The 25,183-nt window shown below is 37.7% G+C and overlaps 2 protein-coding genes across 2 annotated transcripts; both read right to left on the reverse strand.

Moving 5' to 3' along the window:
• Window positions 1-3,171: 3,171 nt before the first annotated feature.
• tnfsf13b (TNF superfamily member 13b) lies at window positions 3,172-13,000 on the reverse strand. Its single transcript, XM_051711267.1, is given in 8 exon segments — window positions 3,172-3,555; window positions 6,135-6,297; window positions 8,025-8,168; window positions 8,171-8,192; window positions 8,331-8,346; window positions 8,915-9,002; window positions 11,909-12,190; window positions 12,764-13,000. Coding segments are annotated over 8 exon segments (918 nt in total). The 5' UTR covers window positions 12,854-13,000; the 3' UTR covers window positions 3,172-3,442.
• A 408-nt stretch (window positions 13,001-13,408) lies between these two features.
• Window positions 13,409-24,978, reverse strand: abhd13 (abhydrolase domain containing 13). Its single transcript, XM_051711266.1, has 2 exons — window positions 24,834-24,978; window positions 13,409-18,024 (listed from the first exon to the last, which is right to left on the reverse strand). Exon 2 carries the CDS (start codon window positions 17,984-17,986, stop codon window positions 16,973-16,975), a length of 1,014 nt encoding a protein of 337 aa, XP_051567226.1. The 5' UTR covers window positions 17,987-18,024; window positions 24,834-24,978; the 3' UTR covers window positions 13,409-16,972.
• Between the last annotated feature and the right edge of the window lie 205 nt (window positions 24,979-25,183).

Below are 25,183 nucleotides of genomic sequence, written 5' to 3' on the forward strand. Positions count from 1 at the left end.
AAGCATTGTATTGTCTTCATTCCTCAAAACAATGATTGACTGACGAGTTTCTAGAGAAAGCTGTTTCTTTTTTGCCATTTTTGACCTAATATTGACCTTAAGACATGCCAGTCTATTGCATACTGTGGCAACTAAAAAACAAACACAAAGACAAGGTTAAGCTTCACTTAATGAACCAAATAGCTTTCAGCAGTGTTTGATATAATGGCAAGTGATTTTCTAGTACCAAATTAGCAATTTAGCATGATTACTCAAGGATAAGTTGTTGGAGTGATGGCTGCTGGAAATGGGGCCTGTCTAGATTTGATCTAAAATGACTTTTTTCAAATGGTGCTGTTTTTTACATCAGTAATGTCCTGACTATACTTTGTGATCAATTGAATGTCACTTTGGTGAATTAAAGTACCAATTTCCTTTCAAAAAAGCTAAATCTATATATATATATATATATATATATATATATATATATATATATATATATATATATATATATATATATATTATATAGTATTGTGCAAAAGTTTTAGGCATTTGTGAAAAATGTAGCAAAGTGAGAATTTCTTTAAAAATAATAACATCAAATAACATAATAGCATCACCTGCCTAATATTGTGTAGGTTCCCCTCATACCAACAAAACAGCGCCAACCCGCATCTGAGATGATATTCTTCTCACCACAATTGTACAGAGTATTTATCTGAGTAACCGTAGACTTTGACAGTTCAAGCCAGTCTGGCCATTCTCTGTTGACCCCTCTCAACAACAAGGCATTTCCGTCCACAGAACTGGATGTTTTTTTGTTTTTGGCACCATTCGGAGTAAGTTCTAGAGACTGTTGTGCATGAAAATCCCAGGAGATCAGCAGTTACAGAAATACTCAAACCAGCCCGTCTGGTACCAACAAGCGTCCATGCGATTATCTAATCAGCCAATCGTGTGGCAGCAGTGCACTGCAGTGCATAAAATTATGCAGATACGGGTCAGGAGCTTCAGTTATGATCACATCAGCCATCAGAATGGGGAAAAATGTGATCTCAGTGATTTGAATCATGGCATTGTTGGTGCCAGACGGGCTGGTTTGAGTATTTATCTTACCCAACACATTTATTGTAACATGCATGTTAACATGAAAAACAAAACTATTGATAATATGCATTTATTTACATTAAAATAGTATGTAATTACATAAAAATAATAATAAACAAAATAAATAAAGGTATTTAATTACAATGTTTAAGGTCTTGCTGTTAATTTTAAGGTCTGGCTGTAAATGAAGAACAAACATGACCTCACACCCTCAAATAACAAATAGGTTTTAATTAACTTTACTATGAAAACATCAACCCACATAAGAGACAATTTAAACAGTTTGCATAAATAAATTTGATAGAATAAGACTCGATAAAATGCGCTCACCTAAAAGTTGCTGGTTCATGTTTTGGAGAAGAGTGTAACTGAACTATGGCCAGACAAGCTTAATAAACATGCGCGCTCCTCCGGAACTGGCCACAGATCGCTTGACAGCCACTGATGCTGTTGCACGTGTCGAATGTGGTTAAACTCACCACTGAGTTTTGCGCAGAGAGGGCTCGGATGTTTACCGCAAATTTATCAAAATCAGTTGGAAGGTCAGATAAAAGTGATTGGCTGGCCTAATCGCATCATACCGGGAGACTCTGTCGGGAAAAACTGCCGGTATGCTGTTGACAAAATTAGAGAAGTACAGGTACTATGTATTGCTGCCCCACTTCAAGCACTGCTCCTTTCTAAGAAGACTATCTAAGATTTTAACAGTGCTGAATGATCTAAATCAAAGAAAAGATCCTGTCTTGGAAATGGCTTAACAAGCATTGGCTTTGAGGGTTTAAGGGTGAAAGACATTTTACTCAGATTCAACTGATGAAACTTTATTTGTAATTTTTCAGACACAGAGTAACTATTTTGCACTTTATTTTTCCTCAGTGGCAGTTCAGATTAAACTAAAAATAAAAGTTAGTATTGCTACCAATGGATGGATGGATAAACCATTTATCTGGGAAACAAGTGTCCTCTAGTGGCAAGTCATGTTATCACTACTGGTGCCATGAAGCCATAAAGCAAAGCAAAGCTCTATTTTTCTATTATTGGTTTCTGTTTCTAACAGATAAGCTGTTGTTAAGAGAAATTACATTGCATTCTGATGTAAATTCCATTATCATTTTCAGGCACAGGCTATCATCTGCTCACAGCTAGTGATAACGGTTGTTTCCTTATAAGGTGTAAAGAAAATTCATATATTGGGGAACATACTGCCTCCATCATTAAAAAAAAAAAAACTGCCTGTGTGAAGTATACAACACAAAGCTAGTGTTGTCCAATGCCAGTCTCTGTCAATTATCCAGTCTCCCACCATGGCTTCCACATAGCTCCACAGTGTGATTTTGTTGCCATCTGCGGGTAGAATCTTAGAAGCTGCATCTTCAGTTGAAATTGTAAACATGTGAAAGGAAACATTTGTTGTTGTTGTTTTTGTTTTTTGTTTTGAAAATCAAAGTGCTTTGTTCCCAGATAACACATGTACATCTTGAGAAGTCTGTTTAAGAGTGTTCAATATGTATATCATCACAATCTAATTGTGATCTATCACAATCTAAACATCTGATAAACATCTTAAAAAGGTCTGATTTACAAACAATCTAAATCATAAACATCTCAAAGGCATCTTCTGAATGCCTTTTTGACATCCGAGAGGTAAACATCCTATAGGCGTATATTGCAGATGAGCAAACAACCTAAAAAATACATCTTCCAAATGTAAACACACACATCACATAGATGTCTGGATTATGTACATGTGCTATCAGGGTTTGCATTACAGTTTCCTTATAATTACCAAAATGCACACATGGGTAAATCTATAACAGATGTTCAGAATCATAAAATGTTTGTTTTATTTGTGTGTTAGAAATGAAGAAGAACTGTCTGTCTTGACAGTACTGAAAAATATAACCAAGATGTGTGTGTGTGGTTGCATGTTTACAAAGAAGACTAAAAATATCCAAGTGAACATGAAATGCTGTTTGCAACCCATTTTAATTTTGTAATGTGACATATTTCCAAGTCAAACAGGATATTCAGTGAGGGACTCTATTTCATTCATAGGGAATTAATTGAATCATAAAAAAGTGGGCATTACATAATGGAGCCAAAGTAACAAGGATTTGTGTTGTCAGCTTGAAAGGAAAGTAATTTCAGAGGTGGTGGTGGAGAGGTTGAGATGTCACACATCCATTCACATCACTGGTGCAAGTCAGACAAAAAAAAAAAAAAAAAAAAAAACACTGGGGTTGGAGAGTTCATCTTCCAGGATACAATGCACAGGTATGACAATAACACTGCCACTCTCTGCAGTAATAAGATGTCCAGACTGCAGTTCCAAGATAATCAAACGTCTGTCCCAAAGTCAAGCCAGTTTTATTGCTCCTAAGTAGGTGGAATCCCCATCCAGAGAGATATTTGCAAGTGTACAAGGTATCAGAAGCTCCAGTCTGTCTCCAGAGTCCAGCTTCACTATGCCTGCAATTCACACACTAAGTAACCAGAACATACTTACAATGTAAATATAAATGTATTACCGTTTACTGTACATTTATCCATATATGCATTGAACTTTCTGTTTGAAATTTTCATGGTTCATGGCGTGCACTGCTTATCAAATTAGGAAAATTTCTCTAATATTTGTCATACATTTAGGGCTAATTCATAATTTAAATTGTAAAGGATTATTACATCATGGTAGTATATGCTGTACTGCCTTTTAATTTATACTTATTTAAATGAAAAAAAAACCCATTGTATTACAGTGTTTTCTTTACAGTAAAGAATCTGAGGATCATCATGGAGAATATTAGAAATTACAAAATAAATAAACAAATAAATTGTCCAGATGCACTGAAGTCGGGGCGGATCTAGCGGGGTGTCAAATGGTGGCCTAAGAAAAGGCATTGCTACCCCATCTGCCACCCCAGTATAAGTACACAAATTTATAAAATATAAATGTAAGATTTTGACATAGTGTAAGGGTTTATTCATGTCGAACTGACTCAACTCTCACCAGATGCACAAATGATCACACAGACTGATCGTGTGATTGATTACAGAGGCAGCCAATCACATGAAAGTATATCAGTGGTCAACTACATAATAGGTTAAAGAAGCAGCCAATGGTGTGATGGGTTACAGCAGCAGCTAATCGCGTACTTGCTGCTGCAGTGCATGTGCAGTGTTTGGGTACTTGCGGACTTAGGTTTTTTGAGCTTATTTCCTCAACCACAACAACAATATGACAAAATGGACAAATACATGGAGAAAAAAGAGGTAAGAGATTAATTTCTCAGTTTTTTTTTTTTTCCAAGTCTTCACTGAATGATTATTCGATATATTGCCGTCAGTTGAGACATGTCCTCAGCACTTTCTGAAATACCTTTTGTCCGGTATGTGTATAATCCAGATGAAACATCTCCAGCTCTTGAGTAGGAGTTTCTATTTCATCTGATCTGTGTATGTTTTGAGTGAGGAATCCAGCACTGGAATGTCTCATTTTGAATTTTATGATAAATGTTTGTTTTGGCTGTTATCAGTGTCGTTTAGTGTCAGCAATTTTTCTTTTCTGGGAAATAGAAAAGTGAATATGTCCCCCCATTGTGATGGCCTTCTTGGCCGTATTGTTTGTGTGTATGTAGAGCGTGTTTTGTCTTTAACTCTCTCTCTCTTAATCGCTCTCAGGTGTGGGGTAACCAGGTGAGCTGATTGTTAATGGGGAGCACCAGCACGCAGTGTATTTCCTTCCTATATAAACCTATATAAAAAGTGTTTCATGGCTGGGTTGTATGATGGGAGACAGGTGTTCGTGAGCTGTGCCATCTTGGTCACCGATGCTCTCATGCATATTCCTGCTGCTGTAGAGTTTGTGGTTGTCGCTGTCTGAACTTCGGAGTTTGCTGTTTTTTTTAAATACAGAACGGTCAATAAATGTGTTTCTGCTACTCTCGTTTCCCTGCATCTTTTATTGCATTTTAGTGTAACAAAAGTGTAACACCCATCCACTGACATACAGATGCAATCTTGGTTTATTACAATAAAAAGTTATATTTGGGTGAATTAGAAACCAGAACCTCTAAAAACTAGATGCAAAAATTAACCACTACTAGATCAATCAGCCATGTTCTTGATTAAATTGCTGATCTGTGTTCATCTACTGACTAACAAAATCCCAAGACTGATAGCAGCAGATGTAGAGATGAAATTACCATATTATGTGAAATATCTATTTGAGTGCTTGAATCGGTCATTAAGAATGACTGTTTATCAAAATAGGTGATTTAAAAGAACATTTTATTGTGCATAAAACAATTAATATTAATGGGTTTCGCAGCACTGCCACACAAAGTACAGTTTTCCTAGAGTTTATTTTTATTTAGAACTAAATTTGTGTTATTGTTCCCTTTCAAATGACTTATTCCAGCTGTTACAAAGTTGATAGGCCTACAGGATTTTATTAGCAGAATAACATTAGGTATGCATGCACTCTCATGGGTACACTTAACAAAATAAAACAATTTGGCCTGCATTATGTGAAGTTTATTCCAGATTGCCAGTTTTATGTCAAGCTAAGGAACATTTAGAATTTGTTGATGTGTTTAATAGACAATGTCTTGGTACTCTGGAGATTTTTTTTATGTTGGCAAATCAGAAGCAAAATGGTTACTACTGTATGTGTGGTCCCTGTGGAAATGCAGTTGTATTGCAAATTCTTGGATTTCATTTATAATTTGATAGTGACTCCAATTAATGAACTAGTACTTGTTGCAATGAAGCTTGGTACCTTGATCCATAAGAACTATGCATGGGTGCTTGCTTTGGTGTTGCCACCCCTCATAGTCTGCATGCCTCCCCAAGAAAAAAAAATTCTAGATCTACCCCTGACTGTAGTAATGAGAATTTGGGTTTTTTCACAATAGACACAAAAACAGTCACAATGCAAATAAAAAAAAAAAAAAAAAAAATGTTCTTGTAAGATTCAATCAACTGCATATTTTAACGCTTTTGTAACACTGCTCAAGTTAGAGGAATTTTTTTTTATTTTTTACACTGACCTCCAGTGTAGCAGGTGTTGAAGTGATTGACTCAATTCATACTCTGAATATAGTGGAACAGAATGACATGCTGACTCTCATTTCCTACAACATTCTTCTTTAAACGAATCACAATGTGGCCCATGTTCGTAGAGTCAGTGTAGTACACCTGGGAAAAGGAGAGCTTGAAGTAATGAGAAAAAAAAAAACACCCAGAACTGTGTTGGGATGTCAAAAATTCTCAATGTGTGATAAAATAATGCTGTTATTTGCTGTGTATTTGTACCTGTTTGCTGTGTATACAGTGCATCCGGAAAGTATTCACAGCGCTTCACGTTTTCCACATTTTGTTATGGTACAGCCATTATTTTCCTCAAAATTCTACAAACAATACCCCATAATGACAACATGAAAGAAGTTTGATTGAAATCTTTACAAATTTATTAAAAATTATAAACGAAAAATAATCACATGTACATAAGTATTCACAGCCTTTGCTCAATACTTTGTTGAAGCACCTTTGGCACCAATTACAGCCTCAAGTCTTTTTGAGTATGCTGCTACAAGCTTGGCATGCCTATTTTTGGGCAGTTTCTCCCATTCTTCTTTGCAGGACCTCTCAAGCTCCATCAGGTTGGATGGGGATCGTCGGTGCACAGCCATTTTCAGATCTCTCCAGAGATGTTCAATCGTGTTCAAGTCTGGGCTCTGGCCGGGCCACTCAAGGACATTCACAGAGTTGTCCCATAGCCACTCCTTTGTTATCTTGGCTGTGTGCTTAGGGTCGTTGTCCTGTTGGAAGATGAACCTTCGCCCCAGTCTGAGGTCCAGAGCGCTCTGGAGCAGGTTTTCATCAAGGATGTCTCTGTACATTGCTGCATTCATCTTTCCCTCCATCCTGACTAGTCTCCCAGTTCCTGCCACTGAAAAACATCCCCACAGCATGATGCTGCCATCACCATGCTTCACTGTAGGGATGGTATTGGCCAGGTGATGAGCGGTGCCTGGTTTCCTCCAGACATGATGCTTGCCATCCAGGCCAAAGAGTTCAATCTTTGTTTCTCATGGTCTGAGAGTCCTTCAGGTGCCTTTTGGCAAACTCCAGGCGGGCTGTCATGTGCCTTTTACTAAGGAGTGGCTTCCGTCTGGCCATGCTACCATACAGGCCTGATTGGTGGAGTGCTGCAGAGATGGTTGTTCTTCTGGAAGGTTCTCCTCTCTCCACAGAGAAATGCTGGAGCTCTGTCAGAGTGACCATCGGGTTCTTGGTCACCTCCCTGACTAAGGCCCTTCTCTTCCGATCGCTCAGTTTGGCCAGGCGGCCAGCTCTAGGAAGAGTCCTGGTGGTTCCAAACTTCTTCCATTTACAGATGATGGAGGCCACTGTGCTCATTGGGACCTTCAATGCTGCAGAAATGATTCTGTACCCTTCCCCAGATCTGTGCCTCGATACAGTCCTGTCTCGGAGGTCTACAGACAATTCCTTGGACTTCATGGCTTGGTTTGTGCTCTGACATGCACTGTTAACTGTGGGACCTTATATAGACAGGTGTGTGCCTTTCCAAATCATGTCCAATCAACTGAATTTACCACAGGTGGACTCCAATCAAGTTGTAGAAACATCTCGAGGATGATCAGTGGAAACAGGATGCACCTGAGCTCAATTTTGAGTGTCATGGCAAAGGCTGTGAATACTTATGTACATGTGATTTTTATTTTATTTATTTATTTTTTTTAATAAATTTTCAAAGATTTCAAACAAACTTCTTTCACGTTGTCATTCTGGGGTATTGTTTGTACAATTTTGAGGAAAATAATGAATTTAATCCATTTTGGAATAAGGCTGTAACATAACAAAATGTGGAAAAACTGAAGCGCTGTGAATACTTTCCGGATGCACTGTACATATACCTGACTGTAGATGAAGAAGAATCCATCCTCTTTGACTAAAATGGTGCCCTGCTCTTCCTCCAGAGCTAAGCCTCGCTTTAGACCCATATGCCACGGGATGGCTGTGCATATTTCCAAAGCAAACTCTGGCCAAAAAATAAAAAAATTTTACTTTCACATTTCATCTGCCTTTAATGGAGAAAGAAAGAAAGAAAGGCACTTTTAAATAGTGTATCAAGGTTTGCATTCAGTTCTCAGACAATGAAACACTAAACACTGCTATAACACTACATTTTGGACATTTGAACTCCTCTGTTACCTAACTACAAACAGGGTTGGAATTCTGTGGAAATGCAGAGCAATTTATTTTCACACAGGCAAAGCAGAAAGCAAAACTAATTGTTTTCATTATGTACCACTATTGCATTCTTTTTTATGAAGTAACTGAACAATTAGATGGATTTCATAACTGCAAGGAATTTTCTGTAGCTGTCTGTAAGTGATGAAAATTATAACAGCTGTGCAATGATAATGATGTTTCCAATTAAACAACTTTGCCAGCTCTAATACTAATATAACATGGCTTATACATTCAGTGACTCATAAAGGAAAATGATATGTACTGTAAATGTCTAATGGTGCAGTTTGCACAATATGCATGTTTTTTTTGTTTTTTTTTTTTGTTTTATAAATATATTGAGTGGTTTTCATCTGCCTGAGTTTGTGTTTGACACTGTTCCTCAGAACACTCAACCCACAGCTCCTCTCAGTAAACACCCATCCATAACATTGTCTTAGCAAAAGCTTGAACAAAAATCTATAAAACAGTGTCTGCACGAGGAAGGTATTGTTCTTTTGTTTTGAGAATATACTGATCACGACAATACCATCATAGAATTAAGAGTGCTTGCCTGCTTTGTGTAACACATGACCCAGTCTTCTTTTTGTCATGCCATTGTGGTCTGGTGTGGTATCATCCATCTGAGTCTGCTGCAGACACTGTGAAAACACTTTAAATGTGATACATCTTAAACACATCCAAGAACCATCCCTACTGAAAGAAAACAGCTTAGACCAGTTTGGACAAGCTTAACAAAGTGTGAAATTTCTGCGCCACGAGCGGAATTGCAAAAAAAATTCAATAAAAATAGAAATCAAACAGCCTTCCGAATACTCCCCCTATCCACTATTGATCAAAGAAACAGATAGTCCTGCCACAAACTCCCACCATTGGTCGAGTCAATGTTGTTTTGTCGGGCTTGATGGTTGCTCAAAACAAACAGAGGACTTTTTACAACATCACAGAGACAAAGAGTTTATCTGTTGTATGGAAAATTAACCTACAAATAGATTACTTATAGATGTCTCTGCAAATCAAGCTGGGATCAGAGAAAGTATTTTAACTAGAGCTGTCGAAATTAACGTGTTAACACGTGCAATTAATTAAAAATGTTTAATGCACTACTTTAACGCATTTACCAAGCTGACTGTAAGAGAGTTCAGTGGAAAGGAGGAGGCGAGAACCGGCTTGACAACTTAATAATTTAATAAACAATTTAACCAAAAACACACCACCATAAACACACAGAGTACAGCTGCCTGCAATTCTCTCTCTCTCTCGAACTGTCGTCCCCGGCCGCCTTTATCCCTCGCGCGCCCCATCAGGCTGATTGGGGATCGGGCGTGCGTCATTCCAGCCCGGCCCCGCCCTCCTCGGCTCTACACTCCTCCCGGCGTTGCCTCAGGCCGGGGAGCCCCCGGCATGACGTACATGCCCCCTTCCTCTCCGGGGGGCGTGCCTTGCGCCCCGACTGCCGGCGGATACATTCACCCTGACCAGCAATACATTCTGGTGATGTGAATTAAAACATATCAACTAAAACCTCAGTAAACAGTCAAAGTAAGTTTTTAATACACATTTGAGTGATTTTGAGAACAAAGAGTTCAGTTTACCCAAATTTTAAAATAAAAAATAACTAATTCTCTCCACAAATGTCATGTCAAAAATATTAAACCCCCAAAGTCAGTCATTTGTGGAGCATCCTTTATCCTTAATAATAGCAAATAAATGTTTCAGGTAAGTGTTCTCAGGCTTCGGACACCTCTCACTGACATTCTTTGGTTTCTCTGCTGCCACTGCTTCCTTGAAATCCCAACAAAGGTTTGCAATGGGATTTTAATGATGGACTGAAAGGGCCATTTAAGGACATTCCACGAGCTATCCCTGAACCAGATTTTGGACAACATGGATGTATCCTTGGTATTTTTGTCTTGCTGGAAAGTCCAGTGATCACAAGCTTCAATTTACATACTGAAGGCATCAAATTTTTAGTGCCAAAATGGTCTGATATCTGAAAGAATCCATGGTGTCGGTCACATAGTCAGGATAGCCATTTACTGCAGCTGCAAAACACCCCCATAACAGGACTCACCCACCTCCATGCTTGACTGTGGGGATGGTGTCGTTCTTGTCATCACCTTGTCATCTTACTCCAGACGTACTGCTGACCCATGGGTCTAAAACTCATTTTCAGTTTAGTGTCATACGTCTATAAAACCTTCTTCCAGGACTCCTCAGGTCTTTCCTAATTACTTCTTGAATATTCAGTCAACTGGAGTCAACATTTCCCTTGGTGAAGTTTTGCTTTCTTCCACACCCCAAGAAGGTTGCTGTTGTACCATATTTAAAAAAATGTATGAATGGTGCTGCCAACTTTGTCTATTGGAAATTGAAGTGCCTTGGAAATGTACTTTTAGCCATGACCTTTCTTGTGTAATGAAATAATCTCCTCTATTAGCTTTTGAGACAGCTTATTTTTAATTGCATTTTTTGCATAGAAATACACTTTTGCTTGCAACGCTAAACTTACATTTTAAAACTTAAATAAGTGCCATTGCAGATTGATGACTTAATTTTGTTTTAAAACAATTACTTGTGTAGCCTTACATATTTAAGAAACAGCTACATGCAATAGGGGTTGAATAATTATGACATGGCTGGATTTTAAAAAAATCCTGCTATTTAGAAATATTAGGTTATTTATTCACACTATGACTTTGTGTCACTCAGCTGATACAGATGTAGAGTTTAAAAATTCTGGGTCATCAGAAAAGCTTACCTTTGTAAATCCTTACTGTCTTGGGGAGGGAGGGGGGTGTTGAATAATTTCAATTGCAACTGTATATGTGTTCAGTGGCGTAGTAGTGTCTGAAGAGGTGGGCTTACTGTGAATTTATGAAGGACATTTGATATAATTACGGGACACAGTTGTCCTGTATCTGCAGAGAGCATAAAAAACTAGCACGGGTGCAATAACATGCAGTGTTTTCACAGTTTAATTGCATAAGTTAAATGTAAATGTAAATATATATAAATTATTTATGTTTAGAAGGGAAATAAATGTACAGCACAAATTATGGTTACTCCGGGGATGCTTGTGCATCTGCATTAGATGCTGGAAATGTCCCACCGTTTACTGAAACAGAAAATATTATTGGTTAGCAAATATCCAGTCTCATCTGATATAAATGTTCTGATTGGTGGATCAGCTTCGTCGGACTGTCTGTCTTGCCAGTGCCATCAGTTGCACTCCCACCTCCTGCTGCTCCGTGACCATTTAGAGAGAATCTCTGTACACTTTTTAAAACAATAATAATATAAAAAATAATACAGTTCACTCAACGGTGCAGTGGCATAGTGTTATTAGATGTTCCGGGTCAAAAGCCTACTCGTTGTTCTGGCGGCCATTCGTATCATCACTTATTTTAGGTGGGCATACGCAAAATCCTAAGAAAGATAGGAGGGCATACGGTGTATGCCTAGGTATGCCCTAGACCACACTACTGTATGTGTTCCACAGAAAAAAATAACTGCATATATTGTAGACTGGGAACAACATACTAACTTCAATTCCGTCTTTGTTCTCCTCTTGTTGTTGCTCTTGGGTCTGTTTGTCTGTCCTCTTCACAGGTTCCTCTAGTGTCCTAATCTGCTCCTCCCTCTTGTGGACAACCTCGGCTATCAGACCCTCCACCTCAGCCTGCAGGGCCAACACATGGTACAGGGACAGCACAGACAGCGAGGAGGAGGTAATGACGGTGGGGATCAGGACCACAAACATCCAGGGCAACCTTACCCCCTCACCCTGGCCTGCGCCAACATCTCCAGAAGGCATGGTGGAAAGTAACTTTAAGGAAATAGGATAATTAGTGAGTGGATATAAAAGACAAATATACAAGAACCTGATTTCTTTAAAGCAGGGCTATTATAGCTTGGAATAAAATTTTATATATATATATATATATATATATATATATATATATATATATATATATATATATTCAATTTGACTTTAATTTAGTTTAGTTTTCATTTTATCTCGATGACTGTTAGTTTTAGGTTTTTTATTGTTTTTAGTTTCAGTATATTTAGTTTTTATTTTAGTATTTTTGGACTGACAAAGTTAGTGTTAACTACTATAATTTAAATATGGTTACCAGGGTTCCATTTCTAAGGGTTGAATAGTGTCACAACCTATTAGCATTTACATGCCTCATGAAGGCAGGTTGTAAAGGTTACAATTTTTATAATATACTGCATATGTAATTTCTCTTTTATTTAAGTTAGTTTTGGAGTCATGAAAATGTAAATTTGTTTTACTTTTAGTTATGTCCATTTTAGTTATGTCCTAGCTTTTATTTTAGTTTAAGAAAATGTTTTCATGAACAATAACAACACTGCTTTAAAGATCTCAACCCACCTCAAAACAGTGAGATGATTGCGTGTACTCAGAGAGTAACTGGTCTGGAGTTCTTGTATTTGTCTTGTCCAATTCACCTTGATATGGCATGAAATTTGCTCTTAGCAAACATTTCTCTCAGTACAATGCTGGATCAGAGATAATCCACAGACTAAAGCTCTTCTGCATGACTACCCTTTGTCTCAAAGCTGCCTATCTCGGTGTAGCTGATGCTTGTTGATGTGGAAAAGAGGAAGACCTTTGGGATCTAGCTGTCAGTCTTTCTAAAAAAGTGGCTTTAATTACTATAAAGTCTTGTCTGCAAGTCTTCAGTTAACGGTCTGCTTTTTGCATCAGAAATTCTCCCTCCAATGTGAGCATATGCGCAGGTTTCCTGCCAGTCTGTCCACACCCACACTTTTCTGCACTGCACTGCTCAAAGTTGCTTCCTAGACGAGAAGTTAAAGTGTCAGTGTTGAAATAAACTAATCATAATTAATAGCACAAAAGGAAGTTTGTAAATTACAATGACAAAGTAAAATGAAACCAGAAGATTTTGATAAACAAGAAAACCAGTACACTTTTATTTCTTTAAAAGTCTCCACAGTCAAAACCAGAAACAAGAAGCAACCACTTCAAAAAATAGACACTTCTGCAGCCAAGATATCAGAAGGGTTTGATTTCTTTATTGCATGTCACCATACGGAAAATAGAAAGTGATTCAATTGCATTTACATGGATAAATGATTTGAATAGAAAATCCATAGCTCAAAACACAAATGTTGAAAGAATAACCCCCTCCTGAATCCTTCAGGTCTGCTGTGTACTGGTAAAAAGCAAATACAAAACATGAGCAGCGCTTTATATTATTCCATTTTTTTTTAACGTTTATGAACAAGATGAAATGAGATTTCAACATACAAACTAACCCGAGATTGGCCAGAACATACCGATGATTAGTCAAATATAGTAAACTGTAGTATTTTGATTATTTCATCTTGATATTTCAGCATCTTTGTAACAAGTTATTGATCCAAGGTTTACACTCAACCACACAGACATTCAATAAGGTATCATGGCACATCACTGTGAGTTCAACTAAATGCATTGCAACTATACATGACATTTGACAAAAATAAGCATATATGAATTTGGAAAAAATCCAAGAATTCTTGGTTTTTAGAGGCAGTTCATCTAATTAGGCCTATACTATCAATAATGGCCAAGCAATGACCCTTCAAATGATCAAACTATTTATTTTATATGAAAAGGCCAATAAACTGTTTAACAAAAGTAACTCTGTAATTTATGTTCTGAAACCACCCAAATTCCTGCATCTTGGGAACAAGATGTCTTGCACTGGCTGATTCCACTTGTCATTCTGTTCAGTACTGTCTGTTAATAACCATACATAACACTGGACACACTACTGTACAAATCTCTCAAGCACCCTTGAGAACTCAAGCCCGAAATATCCCGTCGAATCTTGAAAGGTGGACTTTGGAAGCCTGAGAATAACCTCTGGTTTATAGATATTTACATTTGCATGCAATCTGTGATAAAATCACTCTGTCTTGAAGTCTTAACATTCACAGGCAGTTTTGACGCATTACAATTAAGTGTAAATGTGTTTTTAAGGTTAAACAAAATATACTGAGCATCTACAGCAGGCAATAATTACAGACATGGATGTGCACTGATCCAACACTTATTACATGAGTCAGATTTGCAAGGTCCACCATTCATGATCACTTTATACTTGGTGGTAGACCATCCACCACCAAAATTAGACAATAGAAAGGACAAACCGTCGCTGTTCTGGACCTCCTGCATGTCTTTACTTCTGATTCAGTAAGTTAATTGTTGAGAATGATTTTTATTGAGATAGTCACCCATCAATGATTCAGTCATCATTTACTTACCCTCATATCACTGCAAACTGAAATGATTTCCTTTTTTCCATGAAACACAAAAGAAGATGTAGCAGAATGTTGATGCTCTTCTTTTCCAAACAATGAAAGCTCCAAAAATGACAAAAAACACCATAAAATAGCTTATACAACTCGTGCACTATATTCCAAGTATTCTGAAGCCATATGATAGCTTTTGTGAGGAAGAGACCAAAATTTTGCCTTTTTTCCAATGAGAATCACGAACCGTGTTTACATATATTCAAATATGTTGATTCAATTCATGCCAAGGCAATTTTGAATTTTGCAAAAGTGCCAAAAATGCCTCTGAAATTCAAAATGTGGGGGCATAACATTGTTATATATGAATTCATAATATTCAACTCTAAGCCTAGTTATACACATTATCACATATACATTATTTTTAATATATTTTGAATATAAAATTCCGATTGAGAATGTACGTTAATGAATTGATTAAACTGATGTATTTAAATAAAAAGTTTCAGCATATGGCTATATATTTTATATGTTTAGGAAAAGAAAAGCCCTCTTAAACATTTAAAATGCACCTGAAAATCAAATCCAGGTGCAGTTTTTGCTCCTTTATGAAAAAGTTAATTTCTGACACGGTGGCAAACGTTGTTGGTTCTTGCATTTCCAGTGACCAATAACAACATGCAAGTTTGAATAGACCGTAGTGCGTTCAGTAGGTCTCCAGCAAATAATGATTCAAATAGAGTTGTACGGACCACTTTTATGGTGCTTATTCGTAACTTTTAGAGTTCACAATTTACTGCATGCGAAAGAGCAGCATCAACATTCTTAAAAATCTCTTCTTCGAAAGGCATACTGTTTGGAACAACGCAAGTAAATGAAAACATAACTTTAATTTTAGGGTGAACTATTCTTTAAGGGAACTGTAAACAGTTAAATAAAATGGGTTTGTTGGTGCAGTGGGCAAGTTATCCAACATGATCCAAAACAAAACAAGTCCTAGGCAGAGATTTGATGTTAAGCTCTTGCCCTGATTTAAAAAAGAAGAAAAAGAAAAATATCTTATTTACAACTTGTGCAAATGGACTGTGCTTGGAACACTGTCAAGCAGCTGGTATGTGCGATTTCACTCCAACTTATAGAAGATCACTAAGCCTGAGATGGACAGAAAACATACTTTAGGCTTTTTGTGATGGTATTTTGTTCAGTGCTCACAATGTCCTGCAGCCCACATGAAAATCAGTGATAGAAATCTATACCTCTCACACACAAGCTCCATATGCAAATCCAAAGCATGGGATCAAACCACAATGAGTCGATTTCCTGAGTGGATTTTAAACCTTCCGTTTAAAAAAAAAAAAAAAAAGGCAGTGAGATCCAATAAAGCTATAACACAATACAGGTACAGTAGACTGAATGCATGAAATGTCGAAGACAAAGATGTCTGAACTAGGATCAGTTGCCCCTGGTTCATATAACTGTATTCAGTGGTATTGAAAGGCAGAACATGATTTGAAAAGTATCAGTATGAGCCCTGTTGTTCTGTTTCAAACTAAATATAAGACAGAAGTTTGGACAGTTGTGATTGGGCAAATAACTTAATTTTCTAGCAGTATTTGCAGGTGACTGGGCATTTAGTATCCTTTTGAGGGTAGATTTCTGTATGTGAAAAAGGAACATTTGTGAGTCTATAAATGAAAAAAAGGGACTGACAGGATATCAAAATATGAATTCATATTTTAAAAGAACCATACATCCAAAAATGAAAATTCTGTAATTAACTCACCCTCATGTCGTTCCAAATCCTTTGATTTTCTTTCTTCATAGAAACACAAAAGGGGAAGAAGAACATACACAATGCTTTTGTCCATACAATGAATTTGAAAAGGGACTGGGGCTTTCAAGCTTCAAAAAAAGCACTATAAAAATACCACACAAGTAGCCCATTTGAATTAGTCCCCATTCACTTTCATCATCTGGAAAAGAGCAGCCCAGACATTCAGCCTAACATCTCTTTTTGCATTCCTTGGTAGAAAGTCAGTCATACAGGTTTGGAACGACACGGTGTTTAAAGATTACAGAACTTTAATTTCTGTGTCAACTATTCCTTTTTTAAAAAACATAACACAGAAAAAAATCTCAAAGGTATTAAAAAAGCAATCTTCTCCATTACATAAATGAAGCTGTAAATAATGAATTTGTGGTGCATGGTCAATGAAAAGAAAGAGTCTAGGAAGTTGGGGAGAAGACAAAATAAAAAGAGAGAATTGTACATTCTATTTTGGAGGGTCCGGATTTCTAGCAGTCAACAGTAGTTACCGCTCTAGATTATAGTGACATTAGTTGTCCCCTGCGCGGTCTCTTCCCGTGCATGACTTTTCAGCAGTTCCTTCATAAACTGCTCCAGAGCGGCAAAATAACCCTGGCACTGCCAAGTGTCATTATGCGTACCCTCTGGAAAGACTGCGAGGCGTTTAGTCCGAGACGGAGACAGCTCATACAGCTGTTTCATCATGACAGGTGGAATGAGTTGATCTGATAAGCCCGAGATAAAGAGAGATGGAACACGGCAGAGTGCCACGTGTCTATAGGACAGAAACTTGTTCTTGTAGCACCAGAGGGGCAGGTAACGCATGGGAACGAAAGAAAACAGTGTGGCCGCCATGTGCGGGATGCTGAGGAAAGTGTTCTCCACCATAATGGCAGCCACTCGATGTGGATTCCCTGAAGCCAGGCGGATGGCCACCGCACCCCCCAACGACCGACCGAAGAGCACCACTTTTGTTTTGTCGATGTCTGGCCGGGTCATAACATAATCCAAGGTGGCCTCAGCATCCTGGTAGAGTCCCTCTTCGCTTGGTTCTCCTTCACTCTTACCATAGCCTCTGTAGTCCATCAAAACTACATTGGCTTTCAGGTTGACCAGCATGAGTAGGGCGTTAGGCACACGGTGGCCAATGTTTCCTGCATTGCCGTGGAAATACAAAATGGTGGGGGCAGAGGCAGGGTTCTCACCAGTGTACCGAAGCAAGATAAGGTTGAGCCGCACACTGTCTTTGGTGCGGATGTACACATTCTCGTGCGGGATTCCCGTCGGCATGGGAACATAGAGGCGCGAGGATGAGGGCTGATCGGGAAAGTAAAGCAGGACGTCCTGGAACTTGTACAGGATTCCGGCCACAGAAGCAAAGATGAGTGCCAGCAGTATGAACCCTCCATACAGGTGGAAGGTCAGAATGAGGGCCAGCAGAGAGATGTGGCAGGCTCTCCATGACCACGAGCACATGGTCAGCAAACACGCCTCCAGTGCCCCCCATAACCTCCATGGCTTCTCCATGACAACTAGGATGTCTCCAAACTCACTGCAGATGCAACCTGGGTAAACACAGAAGGTAAGATTGTAGGGCTGGGCAGTGCGACCATAAATTTTTTTTTACATTTTGTTATGTTGCAGCCTTATGCTAAAATGCTTTAAATTATATTATTTTTTCACATAATTTTTTTTTTAAAAGAAATGAAATATCACATTGACATAAGTATTCCGACCCTTAACTCAGTACTTAGTTGAAGCACCTTTGGCAACAATTACAGCCTCAAGTCTTTTTTTGGTATGATGCGACAAGCTTTGCACAACTGGTTTTGGGGAATTTCTGCCATTCTTCTCTGCAGATCCTCTCAAGCTCTGTCAGGTTGAATGGGGACTGTATGTGGACAGCCATTTTCAGGTCTCTCCAGAGATGCTCAACTGGGTTCAAGTCCAGGCTCTAGCTGGGCCACTCAAGGTCATTCACAGATTTGTCCCTAAGTCACTCTTGCGTTGTCTTGGCTGCATGCTTAGGGTCATTGTCCTGTTGGAAGGTGAACCTTTGGCCCAGTCTGAGGTCCTGAGCACTCTAGACCAGGTTTTCATTAAGGACATCTCTGTATTTTGCGGTGTTCAGCTTTACTTCAACCCTGACCAGTCCCCCCAGTCCCTGCCACTGAAAAACACCCCCACAGCATGATGCTACCACCACCATGCTTCACTGTTGGGATTGTATTAGGCAGGTGATGAGCGGTGCCTGGATTCCTCCAGACGTGACGCTTGGAATTGAGGCCAAACAGTTCAATCTTTGTTTCATCAGACCAGAGAAACTTGTTTCTTACAGTCTGAGAGTCCTTTAGGTGCTTTTTGCAAATTCCAAATGGGCATTCATGAGTCTTGCACTAAGGAGAGGCTTCCGTCTGGCCACTTTGCCATAAAGCCCAGATCAGTGTAGTGTGCAGTGATGGTTGTCCTTCTGCAAGTTTCTCCCATCTCCACACGTGATCTCTGGAGCTCAACCAGAGTGACCATCGGGTTCTTGGTCACCTCTCTTACCAAGGTTCTTCTCCCCCGATTGCTCAGTTTGGCTGAGCTCTATGAATATTTATGTCAATGTGATATTTCAGTTTTTTCTTTTTAATACATTTTCAAAGTTATCAAAAATCTGGTTTTTGCTTTGTCATTATGGGGTATGTAGTGTAGATTGATGTGAAAAAAAAAATAAAATAATTTAAAGCATTTTAGCATAAGGCTGCAACATAATAAATTGTGAAAAAAATGAAGGGTTCTGAATACTTTATGAATGCACTGCATTATGTTGTGTCGTGGTAGATACATCAACGTGGCTATTAGTGGGTAGGACAGCATTACGTTATTTACATGCAAGAACGATGAAAACACATGAAAAAATTTGTAAAAATAGAGCAAGAAGTGTCTCATAAGAGTCAAGGCAAGAATTATGAAAGAAAACATCTGGGGTGTTTGTTAGGCCAAATGCAAAATGGAGTTTTGTTGTTTAAGGTGTTCATGCAACATTACAACTTGCTACATTAGTATAGAATTCAACTGATGTGCAGTCAGGTGTGCATATATCAACAGTTTTACAGCTTTGAATATGGCCAGAGACGGGCCACTTCCATTGAAATTAATGAGAGAAATTGGAATGGCAAACGGTTAACAGATGTAGAAATGGAGTCCCGCCTTACAGGTAAAAGAGCCAATCACCTTTTAGATGCAGACATCGCCTGTCAATCAACTCGAGAATGCGCATGTACATTAGCTATACAAGCCATGAAAATAGCGTTTTTTGTTTTTGTTTGTTATTTGCGTAATCTGATGTAAAGCCGCACAATTTATGAAACTCTCGACATTAATGCTTGTCCAGGGCAAGTGGATTTTTGAAGAGGCAAGTAAAAGAGAATTTTACTTGCCCAACCGGACAAGCAGACAAATTAAAACGTCAATAACAAAAAAATAACCAGCTATATTTGTGATAGCCTAGGCCTGTGTCTCTTATTAGAAAGTTCATATTCTTATTCTGCTGTTGAAAGTAATCCAGAGCATGCAATTTTATAATTCGGTAGTCATCTAGTAACAGCTGCGCCCTGTTTGATTGACAGGCGGCGTATGTGTGTGTGTGTGCTGAACATACTCGTGTGTTCCAAAAATACAACGGTCAAATACATTTCAAAATGCCGCCAAAATGCCCATCTTGGTGAGGCATTCATGTAAACATAGAGAGTGATGTCTAAAGTGAACGTAAACAGCAGAGAAAAAAGTGGATTTGTATTAAAATGTCAGACTTGTAAGTATAAAAGTCCTGCTGCTGTCTAGTGTGTCATTATAATAATCAAACAACAATAACAAGAAAACACTCACTGCTCTGGACTGAAAAACTTTAGTAGCTAAAGAATTAATATATTATAATCATACAGTGAAAGCCAGTAGTAGTTTTATGTTGCATTTCATTCTGAATGTTTCCTTGAATACTTGATTCTGCTGTTAAAAACTTTTAAATCTGTTAAAAAAAGCACTGAATTTTCTTAATTTGTATTTTTTGTTCTATTATTTTTAATATATTTCTATTCATTGCTGTTTTTTATTGTTATTTTATTACTGAATGTTTACTAGTCTTAAATAATTACTTGAAACTATTCTTCCATAATTAAAATTAGTTAGTGTTATTATTTGCCCCTGGTTTTGAAGCTCGTATTGAGAATCGTCAAATTTCACTACCGACTCCTGAAACTTTGGTATTGTTATAATGTATAGCCTTTATTGTACATGGTAGATCTAGCTGCAATAACATGATGAAAAAGTAGATTTCATTCCATAGAACTATGAGCACCCTTGCTGTAAATGATGGCGATGGATCCTTTCCTTTATTGACTACCATACGTAACATAATATAATTAACATATGACAATAGCCTCCTCCCCTACCTAGTACAGTTTACATTTCTGTCGCAGAGAATTGAGTTGTTGCATAGGTACGCCATAAGGTTGGGCATCAGTCATAATTTTAGAAAAATATACAACATAAACTTTGACATGTTACTTGAGCATGTAACTTAAATGTCCTTTGTTCTCTCCGGACAAGTAACTTTTTTCTCTGAAAAGTGAATGACCAATTTACGTGCCCGGAGGACAAGAACATGACAATGCTTAATGTGGAGCCCTGACATTGTTGTCAGATTTTACTGCTGATTTGAAACAGTTCTTTGATTGTAATCTTGACCAACCATTTTGGAGATTTCGGTTTTCCCCCATTCAAGTATATAGGAGCTTGCACTTGTATGCCCCTTGTTTACATTGAAAAATAGCTTCCCAGCCTGCCCGATAGCGTTCCTAAGATGGCTGCCGATTGGACTGACTTGCTAAAAAGACTTTGATATGGCTCATCCAATAAGAATGTTGGGTCAGAACCATCAGTTTTAAAAGTGCACTCAGTAATTTTTATGCATGTCATCTTGGACTTACACTGACACCTAGGGGCCTGGATGCAGCATCATTGAAACACAATGGCATTGTTTTCAGGTTTCAATGCCATTGAAGAAATTCACTATTCACAGTCAGCCATGATTAATTTAATCCATAAGTGAAAGTGTCCAATAACAGGGCAGTTACAGCAATGAGATCCTAACATGGCAGCCCCCATGACGGGACCCTCTCTGTGTAGATTTAAACAGCTTACTGATATGAGTCTTCATCTCATATGAGTAGTCATGTCAAAATTACAATACATTTTTTAAGGAGTATTTTTTTAATAAGGCAAAAATTACTGAGCACACATTTAAAATATACATTTTATTGGTTTGTGTCTCAGGCTGTTTTTTAATTCAGGTGTTACACACTTTGTACATTTACATGCACAGTTATAATTAGGGATGCACAATATATTGCGGCCATATCGGTATTGGCCGATAAATGTGAATTTTTAAAGTAGCCTAACTGTTATCAGTCTGATAAAAAAAAAAAATAATTAAGCCGATATGTCAAAGCCGATAAGTTATGGCTGAATCCCTCTGATTGAACCATTTCAGGCACACACAACACACCATGAGGGTTTTGGTTGGTGCCTTCCGCATGACATGACAAGTCAGCATGTAAAGTCATGGTGTCAAAGTTTACAATGGGTTTGAAACTTATTTGCATCCCTTTCTTTGATTGGTTTGAATTAAGCATAATGCACTTTATTTTAGAAAATAGCTTACTCACCAAATCTATTATAAATTGCAGAGTTAATAGACAGTTTATATAAAGTAAAAGTTGGCCATATGAACGTAAAATGTGTTTAGCTGGTTCAAATTATGCTACATTTGGTAGATTATTATGGGGAAAAAAAGATTTAGATGTTTCCTTAAAGTTTCCTTGATTTCTGTTTTAAAATAAAAGCAGCTAACCACTGTACATTTTTGACTTTTTAAGTTGAGCCTTTTGTTTTTGTAATCCAGCACACAAAATGTAGATTTTTATCTACATTTAGATTTATCTGCAAATACATGAGTTATCGCCCTCAAAATATTTATCGGTTATCTGTATTGGCCAAAATTACCATATCGGTGCATCCCTAGTTATAATTTTATAATCTTTTCTTTTGGTTTGCATTTAAGTTATAAATTAAAAGAGAAAACAGTTAAAGGGAATTTTCTAATCATTTACTCACCCTCATGCCATCCCAGATGTGTATGACTTTCTTTCTTCAGCAGAACACATTTGAAGGACCTACTGAGCCAATATATTGTTTCTATTTTTCTTCAAATGTGTTCTGCTGAAGAAAGAAAGTCATACACATCTGAATGGCATGAGGGTGAGTAAAAGATGATATAATTTTTATTTTGGATGAACTATCCCTTTAAATGAGACAAAGCCCCTTTTATTGTCAAATGCTTCATTCAGTGGATTATCAAAAAAAATAGGCCACATCATAATTTGGTCTATAAACCATTATTGGGTTCAATTTCCAACAAAAATAACTATATCGTACTGTAATTAGGGCTGCACAATGAATCGAAAAAGTAATCGCACTTGGCTGCCACGATTATGTAATGGTGAAAACTGCCGATTACAGAGTTTTGTTTCAATTTACAATGTGTTTCTGCAGCGGTTGAGTATTCTAACCAATTACAGACATGTCCGATGAGCAATGAAGTGGCATTGGCCAATCAGAGACGCTAAAATTACTCCTCCATCCTAAGTAATGACAACTGATCCTACTGCACAAGTATTAAACAGTCTGATGCCCAGGTGCTTGCTTTATGTTTCACCTCTGTTCACGGTGGCACATGAAAATTAATACTGAAGAATTACTTTTTGGAAAAATGAATACTAATCACCTGACACTCGAAAAGAAGCTGTAGAACAAAAGTGAAAAGCACTTTGAAGTTATTTTGCATTCATTGCATATTGCGGTGCTCGCTAGCAACGTAGATGATAAATACACTGCAAATGAGCAATGCAACAAAACTAAAATGCTCCTGTTCTAATCAAGGCATAGACGCGGTGTAAATAATTGATTTATCATGCTGATTAGACTGCTTTGTTTTTATTAAGAGCATTCTCGAGAGTGCAGAACTCTTTGCAGAGGGTCAGTGAGCTCGTGTTGAACTGCAGGTCTCAAACAGTGTAAACCTGCAGTGAGTGACAGCAGTCATTGTAATGGGAGAGTTTGTCGCGTTGCTCGATTTCTGTGTACACTTTATTAACATTTTTATAACGGTTTAGTTTGGCATGTTAATAAGTAGGCCAATGTGAATTTGATTTGTATAAATCAGCAATAAAGTAATTCAGCTTAACTGCTTGTTGTGGAGGTGTATCAGCATAAAGAATATGGCATGAATAGGACATTTCACGAATCACTGTCCGCTCTAATAAGACCCATTTGCCACGCAGCTGTTACTGGAAGATTTACCATTTTCACAAATCGCACAAACTCTGATTCCATACTGATTTCATGCTGTAATAAAAATTTACTGTGGTAACTATAGTAATAAAAAAAATAAAAAAAATGAAGATATAAAAAAATAACAATAATAAAAAAATTAAAAAAGGCGTCCAGAAGGCTGTTCTTAATTTCCAAAGTACAACCACTGAGGCCAAAAATGATCTAGAACAAGATCACCATTGAAGATCTAACGGGATTAATGTGCACCTGTCTCACCACCACAGTCTTACTGAACGCAAAAGGTAACTTGGTCAGTTTAAATCGGCAGTTTGAATATTGAAAATGTCTTATTATTTAGCTACTGTAAGTGGACCAATAACCTGAGCAGCAATTTAGCAATAATTTAAAGTTCTTCTATACTATAGATATCTATTTCAAATAACTTTGATTAGGCCTAACATTAACAAACATTATTACAATATTTAAAGCTTATAAGAACCTGGAGCGCAGCTCATATCCACCATTGAAATCTGCTCCTCTAAAGAACCGCACAGTCGCCTGCTTTGCGACAGCATGGTAATATAATCTTTTAATCGACATTAATAATCGCGATTACAATATCAAAGGCATTAATCGACAATTATGATTTTAGGCATAATTGTGCAGCCCTAATTGTAATACACAAAATCAAATCATATACAGCAGTAAAACACTATCTCCTTTACTGTATACAGATCACAGCATATGCGGACTATACCACTCGCATTTAGCTAGAGATGTGGGTTGGCTTTTCAGCCAGCTGTTGACAGGGTGAGAAACACCCTAAAGTCCAAACACAGCTTACGCGATTAATAAACAGAAGAGATGGCAGATTGATGTTGACAGCGTTTGACAGCAGCTTTCCCCTCTAGACGTCTTGTAGCGTCCTGCACTGCTAATATTCTGCTAGCCTTGTCAAAAACACAGATGATGATAATCTCACAGAAAACGTACTTACATGTATCGCATTCTTTAACGGCACATCTTCAGATAGGTGAGGTTACTAGCAAGTGAAAGGGTAATCTAAACACACATCACGAACAATAGCAGCTGATCCACTGAGGCTAGCAGCAAATCTAGCCGGACTGCTGCTGTGTACTGGTGTCGCTTCTTGAAAGCTCCGGGCGGAAACAGCGGAACCAATCTATTGACGGATAGGACGTTCCAGATTGTCTTTTATTTTATTTATTTATTTTATTTTTTACTGTGGATCAAATCTCAAATGTCCTTTACCTACTAAACATTTACTGTGGTAACTATAGTAATAAAAAAAATAAAAAAATGAAGATATAAAAAAATAACAATAAT

This window comes from Myxocyprinus asiaticus, chromosome 11 (assembly GCF_019703515.2).
Source record: "Myxocyprinus asiaticus isolate MX2 ecotype Aquarium Trade chromosome 11, UBuf_Myxa_2, whole genome shotgun sequence".
Classification (NCBI taxonomy): Eukaryota; Metazoa; Chordata; class Actinopteri; order Cypriniformes; family Catostomidae; genus Myxocyprinus; species Myxocyprinus asiaticus.